The sequence below is a fragment of the Gopherus evgoodei genome, chromosome 2 (genome assembly GCF_007399415.2).
Source record: "Gopherus evgoodei ecotype Sinaloan lineage chromosome 2, rGopEvg1_v1.p, whole genome shotgun sequence".
NCBI lineage: Eukaryota > Metazoa > Chordata > Testudines > Testudinidae > Gopherus > Gopherus evgoodei.
This window is the reverse complement of record NC_044323.1, coordinates 80,287,089-80,306,415: the sequence shown is the minus strand read 5'-3', so window position 1 is coordinate 80,306,415 and position 19,327 is coordinate 80,287,089. Positions and strand designations below refer to the sequence as shown.

At 42.1% G+C, this 19,327-nt stretch overlaps 2 protein-coding genes across 7 annotated transcripts in view; one reads left to right on the top strand and one right to left on the bottom strand.

Moving 5' to 3' along the window:
* ACAD11 (acyl-CoA dehydrogenase family member 11) overlaps positions 1–19,327 on the top strand; it is a 59,236-nt gene that overhangs the window by 1,216 nt on the left and 38,693 nt on the right. For all 3 annotated transcript variants that reach the window (XM_030551110.1, XM_030551109.1, XM_030551108.1), the window contains exons 2-9: positions 4,955–5,054; positions 7,143–7,268; positions 9,188–9,349; positions 11,488–11,652; positions 12,633–12,780; positions 13,360–13,481; positions 14,278–14,384; positions 14,787–14,913. In XM_030551110.1, the coding sequence (XP_030406970.1) occupies positions 4,955–5,054; positions 7,143–7,268; positions 9,188–9,349; positions 11,488–11,652; positions 12,633–12,780; positions 13,360–13,481; positions 14,278–14,384; positions 14,787–14,913 (1,057 nt within the window). The remainder of the gene's footprint in view (positions 1–4,954; positions 5,055–7,142; positions 7,269–9,187; positions 9,350–11,487; positions 11,653–12,632; positions 12,781–13,359; positions 13,482–14,277; positions 14,385–14,786; positions 14,914–19,327) is intronic.
* UBA5 (ubiquitin like modifier activating enzyme 5) overlaps positions 1–19,327 on the bottom strand; it is a 50,241-nt gene that overhangs the window by 17,854 nt on the left and 13,060 nt on the right. The window lies entirely within an intron of this gene.

Here is a 19,327-nt window from a genome sequence, read left to right as displayed (position 1 = left end):
TTTATTTACTGTAAAACAGTAACCTATCCTGTTGGGCACAAGTTCAATGTGAATAAACAGTATTTGCTCTAAGGACAAATTCTTTGATGAATTCTTTTATGATTAACTTTATTGCTGTGTGTGTTAGAAATAGACAGGGAACAGTGTATAGACCCTTAACAGTTCTGTAGTAGTGGGGCCTTTGGGATTCTCTCATGTTTTATTGTTTGAAGAAAGAGACCAGAGAAATTAGCATGTGTGTGATCTAAAACAAAATACTTGTAAAAATTGAGTTAAATCTTCTTAATTGGATCTCAAAAAAGTGAGAGTTGACAATATACCAAAAAATTGAAAATACTGGTAATATCATTGTAAAACCACTAGTGACATTTTCCTCCCAAAACACATGACATCATAAGACCATAGATATAAGTATAAGAAGGTGACATTAAAATATAAATTTTTATAATGCTGAAGACTGTACGATTACATCTATCATAGCAAAATAGATTTATGTCCTTTGTAAATTTAAATTTCTTTCATCAACCTAACTCTGTAGTGTAGACCAGACCGTAGATACTTAGGAGAATAAATGTAATTGACTTGCATTGAAATGCAGGTTTCTAAGCACCTACGTCACTTCTAAAAATGGAACAGGGGCTCCTAAGTCAATGAGGCACTTTTGAAAATGTTACTATGACAGAATGCGCCCCTGTGTTCACACCCTACACACTGTTGTAATAATCTTTGTACAAAATATGCTTGTAAGGTATCATTTGAAAACTAATAACTTTCTGGTCAATAATATTATGGTGAAATGTGTGTAGCAGCATTATAGGTAAAGTTGTGAGTATAAGATGAAATCACGACTGAAGTGTGTTTGTCAGACAAGTTTGGGATGTGAGTAAGCCTGTTTTTCCAAGACACAGGCAAGTTGAGGGCCCTAGTCAGATGTCATCAAAGCTGATGGGTCATCACCTGTCAGGTGGCCTTTATTTGGCAAGGGAAGAGGGCAGGAACAAAAAGATGTACATTTCACCAACAGCATACACAGGTGAAAAGAAACAGCATGAAGCCTCCTTCCTCCATCAGACTCCATGTCTCCATGCTCTCAGTAAGAGAGAATTTTAACTAGAGGTCACACTCAGGAAAGTGCTTTTCAAAGGGTGACTCAACTATAAAAGTGAGAGGCAAAACCACCGCAAGTTATCTTTTCCTGTCCCTCGGTCTCTTGCATCTAAGAGGACCTTCGGAGCAAATTCTGATCTGAAACTTGGTCAGCAACGCCATTGAAAACCTGTGGTAAGAATGTAACCTTGAACAAAGTCTAGTTTTGTTAAGTTTAGTACTAGAAAGCATTTTATCTTTATTTTTCTTGTAAACATTTTTTGTGTAATGCCTTAATACTTGTACTCACTCAACACCTATCTCTTTGTAATTAAATAAACTTGTTTTATTGTTTTAATCAAAACTAATCCAGTGTTGTGAACTGTGTGGGCAATTCCATTGAAAGTGGCAAATTGTTGTATATTGACCTTCTTAAAAGGGCAGTGGACCTAATATATCTGGACTATGCAGTAGGGGGATTGACAGTGCAGAGCAGACATGTTTTCGGAAAATCTGGGAGTGGTTTGGGGTAACTCTGCATATGGTAACCAAGGCTGGTGGAAGCCAGAGTTGTAACTGGCGTGTACTGACCGGTTGCAGATGTCAGAGCTGCTGAATCAGGGCAATAGCTGTAGACAGAACTCCAGGTGTGATCTGCTTGCTGGCAGGTTGTTTGTGAGTGACCCAAGTTGGAAGCTACCTCCGCAAAGGATTATGAGACACCCAACGTTGCAGGGAAGTGGTGAAACAGCCCCTCAATAGTACTGGATTGCAACCCAGAATGTCAGTTACCCATGACATAATAACAAGGGTAGCAAGATAGTAGGTGTAGGGTTTGGGGAAGAAGAAAAAGAGGGGTAACCAGAATGATGACTTGGTTATTTGGCAAGCATAGCATGGAGGAGCAAATATATTTATTTTAAACAAAATAAATGGATGTTTTAGTCATCTAATATCTCATAGGTGTTGGTGTAGAATGAATCTTAAGGAGGAACTTGAATGAGGAGAAGGTAGTGGATCATCCAGAGCATTGAAGGCGAGGACTAGAAGTTGGAACCTGATGTGGTAGAGAAAGAGGAGTCCCTGAAGGGATTTAAAGAAGGGGGGACGCTCTGGTTGCATTGCTTGCTTGGTAATAAATATGATATTCAGATTGGAGGTGTGACTTAATAGCATACTTCCCAATTTCAGTATTCGTCCTTAAAAACTTGCCAGTTGCCTCAGGCAGTGCCTTAGGGACAGATCATGCACTGGATGAGTATGAGCAGACTTTTATGCCCATACAGAGCAACATGGGCTTCACTAGGGCTCAGTGCTAATGCAAATGTCCACCTGCAAGGACTGGGGCCTTGATTAGAGAACTATCTCAATGTGTGCTGTATTCAAGATATAACCTATTGTCACGGATGTACAGGATCTGTGCTATGTCTTGGCTTTTAGGCAGTCTTCTGGGAGTATCTGTATATATGCCAGATCACCAGTGGATCACACTTTTCCACAAGGATCGGTCACTTGACCTTAGCTCCTCTGATACCTGCCCTCTTTCTCATCATGAGCACTGAACAGTGAGTCCCAACTGAGGGAGACTCCTGTTCAGAAACGTTTACCCCTAAATGTACATTCGTAGGTGTTTACAGTAAGACTAGGCAACCTTTTCAAAACAGAGTAGGGTTTATTAATCAACTGGAATATAGCATCAGGGACTCCTTAGGTTAACGTAGAGAAGCAAAGGTTAAGACAGTTGAGACAGGCCAAAGTTAGGGCTTGTACATACTAGCGCTTACTTTGAAACAGTTTGTTATTCAGGGGTGTTGAAAAGCCGCCCTTCTGAGCAACGTAAGTTACACTGACCTAAGCGCTGATGTGGACAGTGCTATGTCCGTGGGATACATTCTCCCACTAACATAACTACTGCCCCTCAGGGAGGTGGAGTAACTATGCTGATGGGAGAGCTCTCTCTGGTTGGCATAAAGCGTCTGCACTAGCAGCACTACAGCAGTACAGCTGCACCACTGTAGTGATTCTAGTGTAGACGCCTTTAGAATTCCACCAAGCCAGGTTGCTCTAGTGCCCATCTTGGCTTTCTCTGTCTGTCAGTCCCAAGTGAGAACTGCTGTATCTCTGTCAGCCCAGATCTTACTGCAGATTCCTGTCACCTCCAGTACTTTCACTTGAAAACCATGCTGAGTTTCCATGTCCAGCCTGCCCAAGCATCTTGCTGTTAAGTGTCAATCATTTAGTCACTGGGGTTCCCCTTGTTTTTTGTGGAACTTCCATTGATATGTATTGTTCCAGCCAGCGCTTAATGGCTCATTCAAATCACCCCAGACAGTTAGCTGGAACCAGGGCCATCCCTAGCTATTCTGGGGCCCTATGCAGCCCACCCCACAGGGGGGGGCGGGAGTCAGGCTTCTGTGAGGGATTGGTGTTTGGGGGGGCAGGGAGGAACACACATTCTCCCCCCACCCCCCAGCACTCACCAGCAGCTTGGCTGTGGCCGGTTCTCTGCATTTCCTGCCACCAGTGAGTGCAGGCCTGGCCCTGCTGCAGTCCTCAGGAGTGGAAAGAGGCGGGGTGGAGCAGGGCGGGGGCTTTGGGGAAGAGGTGCAGTGCGGGTGGGGAACGGCGAGGCAGGGTTGAGGGGGCTGGGGAAGAGGTGGAGTAGGGATTGGAGCAATACACAGCTGTGCAGGGCACTGGGAAATTTGGTGCTCCAAGTTTCCTGGTGCCCTACGCAGCTGTGTACTTTGTGTATGGGAAGGATGGCCCTGCCTGGCACAAATATCTTATACCTTTTCTCCATTCCAAGGGAAGCATTTTACCCCTTCTGCACCGACTAGGTAACAATACTAAGCCAAAGGGTCAACTGCCATAAGTATCATTCATAAAAGTGTTACAGAAAATTCTCACTTCTGTCACATCTATTGTAAGTCAAAGGAAGTTTATGCACTACTGTATAATTCTATTTTTCTTAATCCAGATTGGTAAATTTTTAAGGCTACTACTTTCCATCCAAGAATCTGAGTGAGCTTTGAAAACATTAAGTGATCTTCACAACATCTTTGTGGGTATTACCTCCTTTCTACAAGTATCAGAGGGGTAGCCGTGTTAGTCTGGACTGTAAAAGCAGCAAAGAATCCTGTGGCACCTGATAGACTAACAGACGTTTCGGAGCATGAGCTTTCGTGGGTGAATACCCATTCACGTCATGCATCTGATGAAGTGGGGTATTCACCCACAAAAGCTCATGCTCCAAAACATCTGTTAGTCTATAAGGTGCCACAGGATTCTTTGCTGCTCCTTTCTACAGAAGAGCAAACAGAGGCATAGAGTAAGGCCTTGGCTACACTGGCGCTTTACAGCACTGCAACTTTCTCACTCAGGGCTGTGAAAAAAACACCCCCTGAGCGCTGCAAGATACGGCGCTGTAAAGCGTCAGTGTAATCAGTGCCACAGCGCTGGGAGCGGGCTCCCAGCGCTGCAAGCTAATCCCCCTGAGGAGGTGCAGTACGTGTAGCGCTGGGAGAGCTCTCTCCCAGCGTTGGCGCTGCAACCACACACACTTCAAAGTGCTCCCGCGGCAGTGCTTTGAAGTTTCGAGTGTAGCCAAGCCCTAACTGTGACTTTTCCAAAGTCAAACAGGAAACATGTGGCAGAGCTGGGAATAGAGCCCAAGGCTACCGACTTTCTGAACTGTCATCTGCTGATTTGTAAGATTGTATGTTTAAAATAACACCCTCATTGTTCCTGGACATCCTCTTCCGCCCAAACAATGATGTGCACTTTTCCAATTTGGAGTTGCTGCTATTCATTCTGTTAAATGTTTGCAACTTTGTTTCTTAGTAATTCATTTCTTGTTCCTCTGTAGCTCAGGCCAGTCCAATCCAACCTTTTACTTGCAGAAGGGTTTTAGGACATATGTGCTTAGGAAGAAGCCTCATGGCCCTCTTCTGCCTAGAGCTCACAAGGTGAGTAACCAATTCCTTGGCAAACTATAAATGCATTTCATAGTTCGTGTGCTAAAAGTACATAACTGTGAGGAACAAATATTTTAATGTAAGGACAGAGCCAAATGGCTCACAAATACCTTGGCTAAATTATCTTCATTCTAAAGGTTTCTGACCCAGTTGCAAATATGAAAGAAAAACTGGCTTTGTATACTTTTTTATGGATTTTATTACACATTAATAAATAAGCAAATTTAAAGTTAATCAAACTTATCACCAGCCTAACTACTATAAACACGTACTATACTAAGAATTAGACAGTACAGTTATCAAATCAAGCTCACAATTAGAATTAATAATGATATGAACTGAGTCACCAATTAAGTCATCAAAGTAATACAATAATCAAATCATAAGTAAGGCTCAGATTTTGTCATGGATATTTTTAGTAAAAATCAGGGACAGGTCATGGACAATAAACAAAAATTCACCAACACCCATCACCTGTCCCTGTTTTTTACTAAAAATATCACTGACAGAATGTGGAGGGAGGAGGGTCTAGTACCTACAGCAGCTGGGGGCTCTGGGGTCCCCTTGCCCCCTGCAGCAGCTGGGAGCTCTGTGGTTTCCTCTGCCATGGCTGAGCCCACATGAAGTCCTGGCTGGGCAGCCTAGAGGTTTTCCCCCCACTGCAGCTGGGTAGCTACGGGGGCCCACCGCCAGCCGTGGCTGAGAGCTGTGGGGCTGCCTGCTGACAGCTTCAGCCCTGGGGCAGAAAATGTCACGGAGATCTCTGGAAATCACAGATTCTGTGACCTCCATGACATAATCGTAGCCTTAATCATAAAGCTACTCCAGCACATGATCAATTTTTACAAATACGGAAACTTGACAAGGCAGCCACCTGCTTAGTTCTAACTCCAGTTACAGGATCTTGCTCATGGCAAAGTAATCTATTGAACTGGTTGAATGTTTCAGAATCAGAACCAAACTTGTTTACCTCTCAGCCCTTGAAGCAATATTTAGACTCCTCCCAAAGTTCCTGTGTGCTTAGTGACTATACTGAGCACTCCATCTCTGGTTTAATTTCCCAGTCTTTGATACAACAGCAGTTAACAGCTCTTACTTCTCCTGTAGAGTAGTGTGGTGTTCCTGACACCCTTCACTATTTAGGGGAAAAGTCTAAGTTTAAAGCAGGATTGCCTAGAACTTGAATTAGGAAATGAGTAATGTTGCTTACTGCAAATGAACTCGCATATGCACGCAATCATTTTAAACACACACGTGCACATTTCAGAAGTGTTAGAGAATAATAATAATGTGGACATCATCACCCAATAACAACATAAGAAAAAGAGAGGGAAATACTTAAGGAAAAAGATTCATTCTTCATCTTGTGTGGTCTTTAGCGTCACATTGCATCAGTCAGGAATGCAGTTCAGGGGATTGGGTGGTGTCATGTCTGGTCAGTACCTTGGTGCTGGCAAAGTCTTCTGGGCACTTAGGCCAGCATAGTCTGTAGTGGTCTTTGTCTTTAGTTGGCTGGTACAGATGGCACCAATTCATTAGAAGGCCTTGATATGTTGATGGCTATAACTTCCCTTGTCCACGCTTATACAGCTCACACATCTCCATATCTCTTCCTTTAGCATTTCTTAAAACAAATATATAGGCCTCTTTACAACTGTCACATGACCCCTATACTGACAAGGAACTGGGGAACTAATAGTTAGTTGCTTTCAGTGGCCGAAGGGTCGTTAGCAACTTTAACCCAGAGACAGAGCTGCTCTAGATATTGTTAATATAAATCTGATTTAAGATAAAGAAAATTAAAGTTTTTACCATGCCCAGCTCTGAAGTGGGTTATTTCCCTCACATAACTATTGGCATAAAATTTAAGTAGCTGTTGAATGTTAGAAAATGCAATTAATTATTCAAATGCACAAACCAGTAGCAGTGTTCTGTACTGCATACATAGCAGTATTCTATACTACTTGGTGTTTAGTAGGGCACAGTGTTATATTCTGTATATATGTAAAATAAATGTAATTAAATGTGTTTGAAGAATTTGAACATTATTCTGTACCTATCATATTATATCCTTCTTAGGTTGATAGAGAATATCATGTGCAGAAAGCATTATTTTCAGCTGGATTTCCAGTCCCTGAGCCCCTACTGTATTGCAGTGATGTTTCTGTGATTGGAACTGAATTTTATGTGATGGAACATGTACAGGTTAGTCAATACATGTTGTAGGTTTTTGTTTTGTTTTCTTTTTGGTTTTATTTCCATTGCAAGCTGTTTTAAAATATCTAAAGTTTTATATGTTGAAATAAGAAACTGGATGAAATTTTCAATCTTGGGTACCTAGAATAGGGCTCCTAAGCCCCTTTTTAGGCACCTGAATAAAAATGGCTTGATTTTTTTCAGAGGTGCTGCTCACCAATCGTGCCAGTTGACTTCAGTTTTTTTAGGATTTATTTCCCTCTCACAGGGTCATGTGTTTGGCTCACCATTCAACATGATCTTCTCAGGTTGGTTGTCAGGCAGACATTCTGAAATCAGGCAGGATCACAGGTGTGAAAACTCTAGACTTATTAGCAGGAGCTGGTCCGGCTTTAAGGTTGGACAACTATTCTCCATCCCAGGCCCTCAAAGTTTCTGGGTCCACAGTGTTTTTTTTTAAAAAATGATGAATGCATTAGCCAACTGTTCTTCAAAAGCTAACAGAGTTGTAGTTCAGGCGGCAATTATAAGAATATAGGGCAGGTCTATGGGCCACCACTAGATGGGTCACAGAGGTGCCTCTTATTTACTCTGGGGACTCCTCAGATTCAGAACACTAACGTCTCGGAAGGAAACCTCCAAACCGCATGCTTCCGATGTTCTATATTTTATTAACTAATTCAAATAAGCAAAATCATAAACTATTTGTAAACATATCAAATGACGAGAAAGTGGGTTAATATCAAATCATCAGGTTGTGTGTTCAGTTTAGGAGACAGATGAGTTGGGTGTGTGTTTGTTTTGTTAACCATGTTCTAATATTGCTTCCAATTAGATTAACTTTGAAAAACTGCTGCGATATTTCTATCTTTGCTTTGGCACATTTATAAAGTTGGAATTTTCTCTGTCTTATCTCGAGCAAGAAGTTTCTTTTTAATAAATCTAGTTCCCTTAGCGTTTATTTTTTTCCCAAGAATGTAAGTTTACACTTGACTAAATTGGAAAGCTCAGTTGCTTTTTTATTTTTTTATCTTTTTAATTAATACAGTCCAAGGTTTTAGAAAGTAGAACAGAACTTGATGAAACGTATGTTGACTAAACAGTATCATGTAATTCTACAATAAATTCTGTTCTTTCACAATTAATTGGCAAAATCTAACCTAGTCAGTGTTAGCTGTGTACATTTATTTAAACCATAAACTATCTGGAAGTGAGTGGGTTTAGAGAAAAAATTTGCCTAGTCTTTCCTTTTTCCCATGTCAAACGGTCTACAACAGAGGCAAATGATAGCCCCTCCTTCTTCCCTCTCCCTCCAAAAAAAGTAAGTGAATTACTTTTAACTATTTTTGAAATGTGAAAAATCCTTATTAAACTAGAGCTTATCATTTCATTTTTCAATTTATACACTGAATTTTTTTGATTCAGAATATTTAAGATGGACTCAAGAAATACAAACTGGATTTCACACACCTCAGAGTTTGGAGGGTGTCTGGTTCTAGAGTTCTAGTTCAGGATCTACAAGATATATGTATATACTCCTCTACCCCGATATAATGTGACCCGATATAACACGAATTCAGATATAACATGGTAAAGCAGCACTCCGGGAGGGCGGGGCTGCGCACTCTGGTGGATCAAAGCAAGTTCGATATAATGCAGTAAGATTTTTTGGCTCCTGAGGATAGCATTATATTGGAGTAGAGGTGTATTAAATTCACTGCTCAGGGAGATCCTGTGAGATTAGTAGTTTTGGGATTTCAGTGAGCAAGAGTGCTTTGACCTTCCTGGACAAGAAACAGATGGGTGAGGAAGAGATTACTGATGCAGTGACTGTTAATACATCATCACATCTTGTGCTGTTGAGCTGTGTGACCTTTCCTCCTCTCCTCCTTACTTCCCACCAAATATCTGATTTATGATGTCTTTAGGGTCGCATATTCCGAGACCTCACACTACCTGAAGTCAGTCCAGCGGAGCGATCTGCTTTGTATGTTGCTATGATAGAAACCCTGGCCCGGTTGCACTCATTCAGTTTGCATTCATTGGGTCTCCAAGGATATGGCAGAGGACCAGGATACTGTAGGAGGCAGGTAATGGTCTCCAAAACCACTTACTATGTAATACCCTTGAATGTTTCATTTGTATTCATTTGGTTACAACACTTTATATTAATGTCTTTTAAAATAATGAACATCTTTAAGCTACTCAAGATTTTGGCTTTACCTAGTATCTTATAATTAGTTCAATTACTCTATATGTTATAGTGTTTTAGAAAACATTGATAAAGTCTGTGGTCCTATTATCATACTGTAGTATCCATTCACCTGTGTCACACCTCCAGATTTGGAATTACACATGCAGTGGGATTTATATTTGAAATATAACAATGATCAAGCCTATCTTTCAGTGTTCTTTCCCCTTTCCAGAGATATTTAGTACAAATTTAAAGCTACTAAGGGTATAACAACATTGTCAAAATCCAGAAGCAGGAATTACACTCCAAAGATTAATTGTCATTAATCTGGATCACCTGTGCCAGTTGATATAGGGACTTGCTTTGTCTCTTTTAGAGCAAGCTGGAAAGGGTCTTAATCATGTACTCCTAATGGGTCAGAATCTGATATGTTATACCAGTATAAATCAAGAATAACTTCAAGGGAGTTGCTGTGGATCTATAGTACTGCAGCCTAGGTCAGAATCTGGTCCTAAATTGTTTTTTAGAGAGAGTTTCCTGAGCATCAGAAATTGAATCTGTATGTGACAATTTCTTTTTGTTTTAGTATGAAGATGTGGAAGTATCAAAGCTTATTCAATAGTACCTCTGAGGAGTTGATCCATGGTGTTTGATTTTCTGTTGTGCTTACTTTTGTAGCATATAGCAAGGTTTTGAAACAAAATATGCACTCAGCCTTCCACTGGTGATAGAAACAAAGGCCAAACATTGAGAGGTGCAATTTTCTGCTATTTATTAATCCTTTTTGAATTCTCTTCTGTACCTTATTGGATCTCTAAGATAATCTAAAGGCCAAGGGCAGTGAACAGAGATCAAAATAGCTAGGCTGGTATCTATCAGAGGGGTTAAGGAAGCAGAAGTTCTTTGGGTTGCTGTAATCAGAGCGAGCCATTGGAAATGACTGAGCTCTGAAGGTGTGAAAAAACACAGAGACCTATGAGTAAAGGTGAAACGGAAACTCAGAGCAGCTAAGCAACACACAGAAAAGTGTGGTGAGATGTGGTTTGTTAACTAAGAGCAAATCTACACTTAAAATGATGCGTTGGTGCAGGTGCACTGATGCAACTGTGCCACTCTAGTGCTTTAATGAAGACACTCTAAGCCAATGGGAGAGAGCTTTCCTATTGACATAGTTAGTCCATTCCCTGAGAGGCGGTACCAGTGTCAGTAAGAAAAGCTCTCCAGTCAACATAGTGCTAGCTACGTAGAGGTTTAGGTTGGTATAACTATGTTGCTCAAAGGTGTGGATTTTTCACACCCCTAAGCGATATAGTTATGCCAATATAGATCTGTAGTGTAGGCCTAAAACCATAACAGTGGACATTCAAAGGGGAGCGTACAGGGTAGACTGAATGGGCTGGAGCGGCTGACCATAGTGGGCTTCAGAACTAGAGAAAACATGATAGGAGTGCATATGTACAAATTATAGTAAGTGAAAACCCTTTAAATCCAGCCAGTATTTGTCTTCATTTAGGGCATTTTAAATGCATTAGGGCAATAACGGAATCAAGCATATTCCTGCCAGTTACATTTCTTCACCTTAGAGTTCTAATTCCCAGGCCCACAACTAGCTGCATGTGAATGTGTCCCTGCACTTGTGCATAGTTATGACTGGAACATAATGTATTATTGTCTTTTAAATAAAATCAATTGGCTGTGTCAGGCTAGAGTTCCAAGAAGAGACCGAGACAAAAAATGAGTGCCAGGAAGTTTACCAGTGAATAGAAAATCTCAACAATGGCCTTTGTCTCTATTACCAGTGGAAAAATTGACTGTGCATCATGTTTCATAACCATCTTGCCTACGTATTTATAGCCATAATTATAAAAGTGAAGAGTAAGACCATCATAGAAAAGGGATAGTATATGGTGACAAATATTTTTTCAACACCTTTGAATTATAATAAGTAAAAAGGAAGTTTGAATGGTTCACTCCCTCAACTGTATAATGTTCTGCTTATTTCTCAGTTGTTTTACGTGTTTTTTATATTTTCAGGTTACAACTTGGAAAAAACAGTATGATGCTTCTGCTCACGTAGACATTCCTGCTATGAACCAGCTGGCTGAGTGGTTAATGAACAACTTGCCAGCTGGTGATAATGAAGAAAATCTGATTCATGGAGATTTTAGAATAGATAACATCATTTTCCATCCAAGAGAGGTACTCCAAACATATATATACATATTTAATCATACTTCTTAGTGCTTGTTGTACTGTTTCTCTACTTTCCTACCTTCATAATAGACATTGATAGGTGTTGCAGAGCACAATTTTCTTGAGGTAAATTTAAGGACTGCTTAAAACAAATTCACTAACCTAACTCTGATTCATTAGACCTTCTTTTCCCTCTTCCCATCCCCCAGTGCAAACAATCCTGCTCCATTATTGTACTTGGAATATACAGCTCAAAAAGGGAACCATAAAATACACTTAAGAGTCAAGCATGTGCTCAAAGTATCATTGATTTGCTCAAGTGCCTGATCCAAAGCCCGCTGAAGTCAGTGGAAAGACTTCCACATTAACTTCAGGTGGTTTGGGATCAGGATTTAGTGTTATCATGGGACCTGGTAGCCCTCCTCATAGACGAAGACTCCATAGTGATAGACTCTGCACAAACACAGAGCAAAAAGGTCTAAATATATAATATGCAATCTCAGTGAAAACAAGGAAGAAGGTAAAAAAGCCAAACCTATGAAAGTAAGGCAGGCCCATTGACAGGAATTCCAGGCCCCAGGGCAGAACAGTCAGTGGGCCCCCGCTGGTGCCCAGCAAGCTGCTGGGTGTGCTCTTCTGGCATGGCCAGGGCTTGCACATGCCCGCCCAGTTGGTGCCTTCGCTGCCTCCGATACCACCCAGCATGCGCCTAGGAGCATAGGCGCCGACTTCCAGATTTCCCAGGAGATGCTTGGCTCCCCACTCCGTCCTAGGCCCCTTCCCCTAATGCTCCATCCCCACCCCACCTCTTCCCACCCCTGTTCCGCCCCCTGCCCCGAGGGTGCCCCATATACAACTGGTGCCTCCCCATAGTTGGGGGGCACGTTCCAAAGGGCAGGTCATGTGTCTTCTAAATGGGAAGGCATGTGTGTATGTAGTTGCTTGCCTTTATCATTCATCTGATAATTTTTTATTTATTTATTTAGGCTCGTGTTGTGGCAGTCCTGGACTGGGAACTTTCAACCACTGGGCATCCTTTAGCAGATTTAGCTTATACTGCTGCATTTTACTTCTGGCCTAACACAATTAAACAGTTAGGCCAAGGGGGTACCTTGAGTTTTAGAGATACTGTAGGTAATTGTAATTTTGTTGACATTAGTTTTTTAAAAATTGATTTCTATTTAGTTTTTTATCTTTATAAACAGTTGATAGACAACTATTAAGCATACAATACTAAACTTGTAAATAACTTCCATAGTTTACTAACAACATGTATATTACATTCTAGAAAACTATAGATAGGAAATGTATATTTCAATATACTTATGAGGTTATTAATGGTATTCCTTTAAGTGAAAAGATATTTTGAATGCTATTTTTCTTAGAGACACTGCCAGATAAGTTAAGCCTAAAATTTAATCTTCATGTTAAAAGACAAGACAACAATATTATTTTTTTACTGACCCAAAAAAATGTTCTGTTTATATTTGGTTTGAATTTGAACAGTCCCCATTTGTGTTTGGCTCCCAAATATAACAGTATTAGTTCATGAGAACCAGTTTGTGACACTTAGTAGTTTATTTTTATTTTGTAAATTGAATATAGTTTGTAAGACTAAACAAGTAGCATAACTGGTAAAACATTAATTAGAATTTAAAAACCAAGAAAGAGAAAAGTTTTGGACATGCTAAATATTCTGTATGGTTTTCCTAGGAGTTCCATCACTTGAAGAATTGATTTCAGTTTACTGCCGCTGCAGGGGTATTAGCACAGATTTACCCAACTTGAATTTCTTTCTTGCTCTTTCATATTTTAAAATAGCTGGAATATGCCAGGTAACATTTTCATTGATACCTAATATACTTTCTTATAGTTTTATTATGAATATTTGTAGTTTGGTAATGTAGATTAAAAATGTAAAAAATATTGAAATGTGAAAAAGTTGAAAAGCTTTTGTAATTTTATTTATTCTTTTAAAAGCTGTAGCGTGTTAGCTGCCTGTCCCTAGTAGCTGTCTGGGCTATTGTTCCCTTTATAAAACTTCTGATCAGGTGATGGCTAACTTCATAATTTTTAAAACAGACATTAGCCTTCTTTAGATTTGTTCATTTTGGATATGATCACCGTGGATGCTAGATGATGGGGGGGGCCCTCAGGAAAAATCACATATACTGTCCTTTAATCTCTGAGCATTGTGGGCCCCATCCAGTGCCTATTGAAATCAACAGATGGGAACCCATTGACTTCAGCTGGCACTAGATCAGGCCCCACATGAACTTGTTTTTAAACTTTTATAATTATGTATATGACATTTGCACAGTAAATACTTGTCACTTGTGCTGTTGATTTTGTTGGTTGTCCTTTGGACTTGGACCATTAGTCTGTTCATAGTGGAGTGAGTATTTTCTTTTAGTATCTCAGTATCACTACTGATTGGAAATGGATCAATGGCAATACTAATGTATTCAAGTACAATTTGACCAACTTTTATATTGGAACACTAACTATTTGTTTTTATTGGGAATATGTGCATTTAATTTTGTCCACCACTTCACACAGATTATCTGTCATATGGAACTCCAATTTTAAGCAGATAATTAAATTATACATGTCTATTTTATTTGGTTTTAGGGTGTATATGCTAGATATCTCCTTGGAAATTCTTCTGCAGAGAATAGTTATGAGTTCGCTGAGATGGTGAAACCCTTGGCAGAAACTGGATTACTGCTCTCAAAAAGGTGAGAGCACTTGTTGGATATGTCTGTGCAGAAATTAAAAAAAAACCAGTTGGCCTGGGTCAACTGACTTGGGCTCGCAGAGCTCGGGCTCCGTAGTGAAAAAAATGCTGTGTAGATATTTGTGCTTGGGCTGTAGTCCAAGCTCTGGGACTCTCAACCCTTGCAGCCCGAATGACTACACAGCAATTTTTCAGCCCTGCGACCCAAGCCCTGCGAGCCTGAGTCAGCTGACCTGGGCCTTTTATTCCTGTGTTGATTTGCCCTAAAAGGCTTGGCTAACTCAGGTCAAACCTTTCACAGCTTTCTTATATATTTCTTTAAATAGTTATATTTGTGTAAGGAAGTTTGTATTAGCATCAGGAGAACCTGACCTTATATATTTATTTAAATTTTGTTCCCTAGAACTTCTTTCACCCGTGATGCACAACCCAGCGGTACAGGAGAGCTGTTCCAGCAGTCTGAAAAAGGCCAGGAGATTCTGCGGAAGGTGAAGCAGTTCATGAAGCAGCACGTGTTTCCAGCTGAAAAGGTAGAAGCTTTTTGTTCAGGAAGTAGAGTGTATTTGTGCAGAAATGCAGAGCTTACTTCACAGCTCACATCTTCACTTTGTTTAGGAACAGATACAGCGCTTAATTTTGTCCAGTCAGTGATGATTGCAGATTATTACTCATTATAAATCAGTGTAGCCTTGGCAATAAAATCTATCCAAAGTACAGTCTATGAATTAGTAGAGAATGCTAAAGGAACAATATTGAATGGGGGAAAATACTCTACTAATAACAAATACAATAGTATCTTTCACAGTAGAGAAAAGACAGAACTCTGTTGTAGTCAGTGAGTGCAAAGGGGGTTCCTGATGTTGGACATAGACAGGCACTATTGCGCTCTGACTAGCTCACAAACTGGAAGATGTTGATGGTTCGCAGTGTTACCATACAGGGTCTGCCTGAATCCTGGCCTAGATTGTTTCTCCTTTAGCTTTTGAGGTTCATTGTTCTTCAGTTCCGAGGGAGTGTTGGAAGCAGGAGATTAGGAGTTGATACTTGAGTTCCAAGTGTTGCTGCTGACTTACGCATGATCCTAGGGATGTTGCTCAGCCTCTCTCTGTATCTATTTTTTTTTCTCTTCTTACAAAGTTGTTTTTGATAATTAATTGTTTGTAAAGTGCTTTGAGATCCTTAGTTTGAAAATAACTTAGTATAATCGTTGCCAACTATCATTGCTTTATATGTGGTCATGACTAATCATTGCATTACAGGTGCTGCAGGTTCTCTATGCCCTGTGACTAACTCCTTTACAACATCTTTGACCCTCAGGACAAACTGCTTGTTAGGAAAGTTGGGATTAAGGGTATGTCTACACTACGGGATTATTCCGATTTTACATAAACTGGTTTTGTAAAACAGATTGTATAAAGTCGAGTGCACACGGCCACACTAAGCACATTAATTCGGCGGTGTGCGTCCATGTACTGAGGCTAGCGTCGATTTCCGGAGCGCTGCACTGTGGGTAGCTATCCCATAGTTCCCACAATCTCCCCCGCTCCTTGGAATTCTGGGTTGAGATCCCAGTGCCTGATGGGGCAAAAAACATTGTCGCGGATGGTTCTGGGTACAGCCTCACCCCTCCCTTCGTGAAAGCAGCAGACAACCATTTTGCTCCTTTTTTCCCGGGTGAACAGTGCAAACGCCATAGCACAGCAAGCATGGACCCTGCTCAGATCAAGACTGCAATCATGGACGTTGTAAACACCTCGCGCATTCTCGTGCAGTCTATGCTGAACCAGGACGTGCAAAGCCAGGTGAGGAGGAGGCGGCTACGGCAGAGTGGCGATGAGAGTGATGAGGACATGGGCACAGAATTCTCTCAAACCGTGGGCCCCTGCTCTTTGGAGATCCTGCTGGTAATGGGGCAGGTTCTAGCCATTGAACGCCGATTTTGGGCCCGGGAAACAAGCACAGACTGGTGGGACTGCATAGTTATGCAGGTTTGGGACGATTCGCAGTGGCTGCAAAACTTTCACATGCGTAAGGGCACTTTCATGGAACTTTGTGACTTGCTTTCCCCTGCCCTGAAATGCCATAATACCAAGATGAGAGCAGCCCTCACAGTGGAGAAGCGAATGGCAATAGCCCTCTGGAAGCTTGCAACGCCTGACAGCTACCAGTCAGTCGGGAATCAATTTGGAGTGGGAAAATCTACTGTGGGGGCTGCTGTGACGCAAGTAGCCGAAGCAATCAGTAAGCTGCTGCTACAAAAGGTTGTGACTCTGGGAAACGTGCAGGTCATAGTGGATGGCTTTGCTGCAATGGGATTCTCTAACTGTGGGGGGACGATAGATGGAACCCATATCCCTGTCTTGGCACCAGGGCACCCAGTGCGTAAACCGCAAGGGATACTTTTCCATGGTGCTGCAAGCACTGGTGGATCACAAGGGACGTTTCACCATCATCCACGTGGGATGGCCAGGAAGGGTTCATGACGCTCGCGTCTTCAGGAACACTACTCTGTTTAAATGGCTGTAGCAAGGGAATTACTTCCCAGACCAGAAAATAACAGTTGGGGATGTTGAAATGCCTGTAGTTATCCTGGATGACCCAGCCTACCCCTTGATGCCATGGCACATGAAACCATACACAAGCAGCCTGGACAGTAGTCAGGAGCTGTTCAACTACAGGCTGAGCAAGTGCAGAATGGTGGTAGAATGTGCATTTGGCCATTTAAAGGTGTGCTGGCACACATTACTGACTCGCTCAGACCTCAGCCAAACCAGTGTCCCCATTGTTATTGCTGCTTGCTGTGTGCTCCACAATCTCTCTGAGAGTAAGGGGGAGACCTTTATGGCGGGGTGGGAGGTTGAGGCAAATCAGCTGGCCGCTGATTACGCACAGCCAGACACCAGAGCAATTAGAAGAGCACACCAGGAAGTGGTGCGCATCAGAGAAGCTTTGAAAACGAGTTTCATCATGGGCCAGGGTACCGTGTGACTATTGTTTGTTTCCCCTTGATGAATCCCCCCCTTGATTGACTCTTTCCCTGTAAGCAACCCACCCTCTCCCTTGGATTACAGCTTGCTTAAGGAATAAAGTCACTATCATTTAAAAATCATGTATTCTTTATTAAAAAGTCATTATAAAAAGAGAGAGAGAACTGACAAGGTATCCCGGGTGTGGTTTGGGAGGAGGATAGGAGGGAAGGAAAAGGCCACTAAAAATATTTCAAAGTAATGACAGCCTTTTGGTTGGGCTGTCCACAGGGTTGGAGTGTGCGGGTGCATGAAGCCTTCCCCCACGCGTTCTTACACGTCTGGGTGAGGAAAACATGGAACATGGTGAGGGTGGTTACACAGGGACTGCAGCAGCACTCTGTGACCCCACCGCTGTTCCTGAAGCTCCACCAGACGTCGGAAGATATCAGTTTGATCACGCAGCAGCCCCGGTGTTGCATCCCGGCACCGCTGATCTTCCTGCCTACACCTCTGATCTTCCTGTTGCCAGCTCTCATCTCGAGCGTCCCTCCTGTCCTCACGTTCACTGGCATCTTTCCTGTAATTTGATACCACGTCCTTCCAATCATTCAGATGAGCTCTTTCATTGCGGGTTACTTCCATGATTTCCAAGAACATGTCGTCTCCCGTCTGAGATAGCCTTCGGGATGGAGTAGGGAGGCTTGAAAAATTTGCAGCTGCATGAGGGAGGGAAAAAAGGGAGAGAAGTATTTAAAAAGATACATTTTACAGAACAATGCTTATATTCTTTCACGGTGAACAACACTATTCTCCCTACATAGCACATGTGATTTCACTACAAGGTCGCATTTTGCATCTTAATATTGAGTGCCTGCGGCTCTGGTGTTAGAGATCTCACAGACAAAGGTCCAGGCAGCAGAATTCAGCTTGCATGCGGCCATGGTAAGCCATTGTCTTTTGGCTTCTGCAGTCTTCATATACACAGTGCCCTCCTTTCCCAAATACCAAGCAAATCCCGTTCAGTGCTGCTTCTTTCCTGTTAACATGCAGCAGCAGAAGCCACCCCGCCACCTCCAATTCTGTGGGATGATCGCTTTACCCCTCCCCCCACTGCGTGGCTGGTGTCATGGAAGATCACTGCTAATCACCCCCCTTCCTCTCCCACCGCGTGGCTGGTAGCAGGGAAGATCCCCGCTAGCCAAACGCAAAAAAGCTCAGCGCCATTCCCTCCCTCCCCTCCCCCCGCTTGGCTACGTGCAAGGAAGGATTTCTTTTAAGCAACAGGCAAATAGCCCAATAGGAATGGCCATCTCTGTCCCCTTAATTAAATTCCTGAATTTCAGCCAGGTTACCATGAACGATATCACTCTCCTGAGGATAATACAGCGAGATAAAGAACGGATGTTGCTTGAATGCCAGCAATCACCGGTACCATACGCAGCTAGGCTTTGTCATGCAATGATACCAGATTACTTGCTACATGCATGGCGTGGTCAAGTGTCCTACCATGGTGGACGGAATAAGGCTGCCCTGCCCAGAAACCTTCTGCAAAGGCTTTTAGAGTACCTCCAGGAAAGCTTCATGGAGATGTCCCTGGAGGATTTCCGCTCCATCCTCAGTCATGTTAACAAACTTTTCCAATAACTGTACTGGCCGCGAATGCATCCCAAATCCTCAGGGCAAATCAATCATTAAAAAATGCTTGCTTTTAAACCATGTTTTATATTTACAAAGGTACACTCACCAGAGGTCGCTTCCATGGCTTCACTGTCTGGGCTAGTGGCTTGTGAGGCCTGGGAGGGTAATTCCGTCTGGGTGAGAAAAAGCTCCTGGCTGTTGGGGAGAACGGAGTGCTGTGTGCTCTCTGCAAGCTCGTTCTCCTCTTCCTCCTCCTCATCTTCCCCGTCCACAGAATCCTCAGCTGGTGGTTTCTCTGCAGCTTGAGGTCTTCAAACCAATTTTGAAGATTTCAATA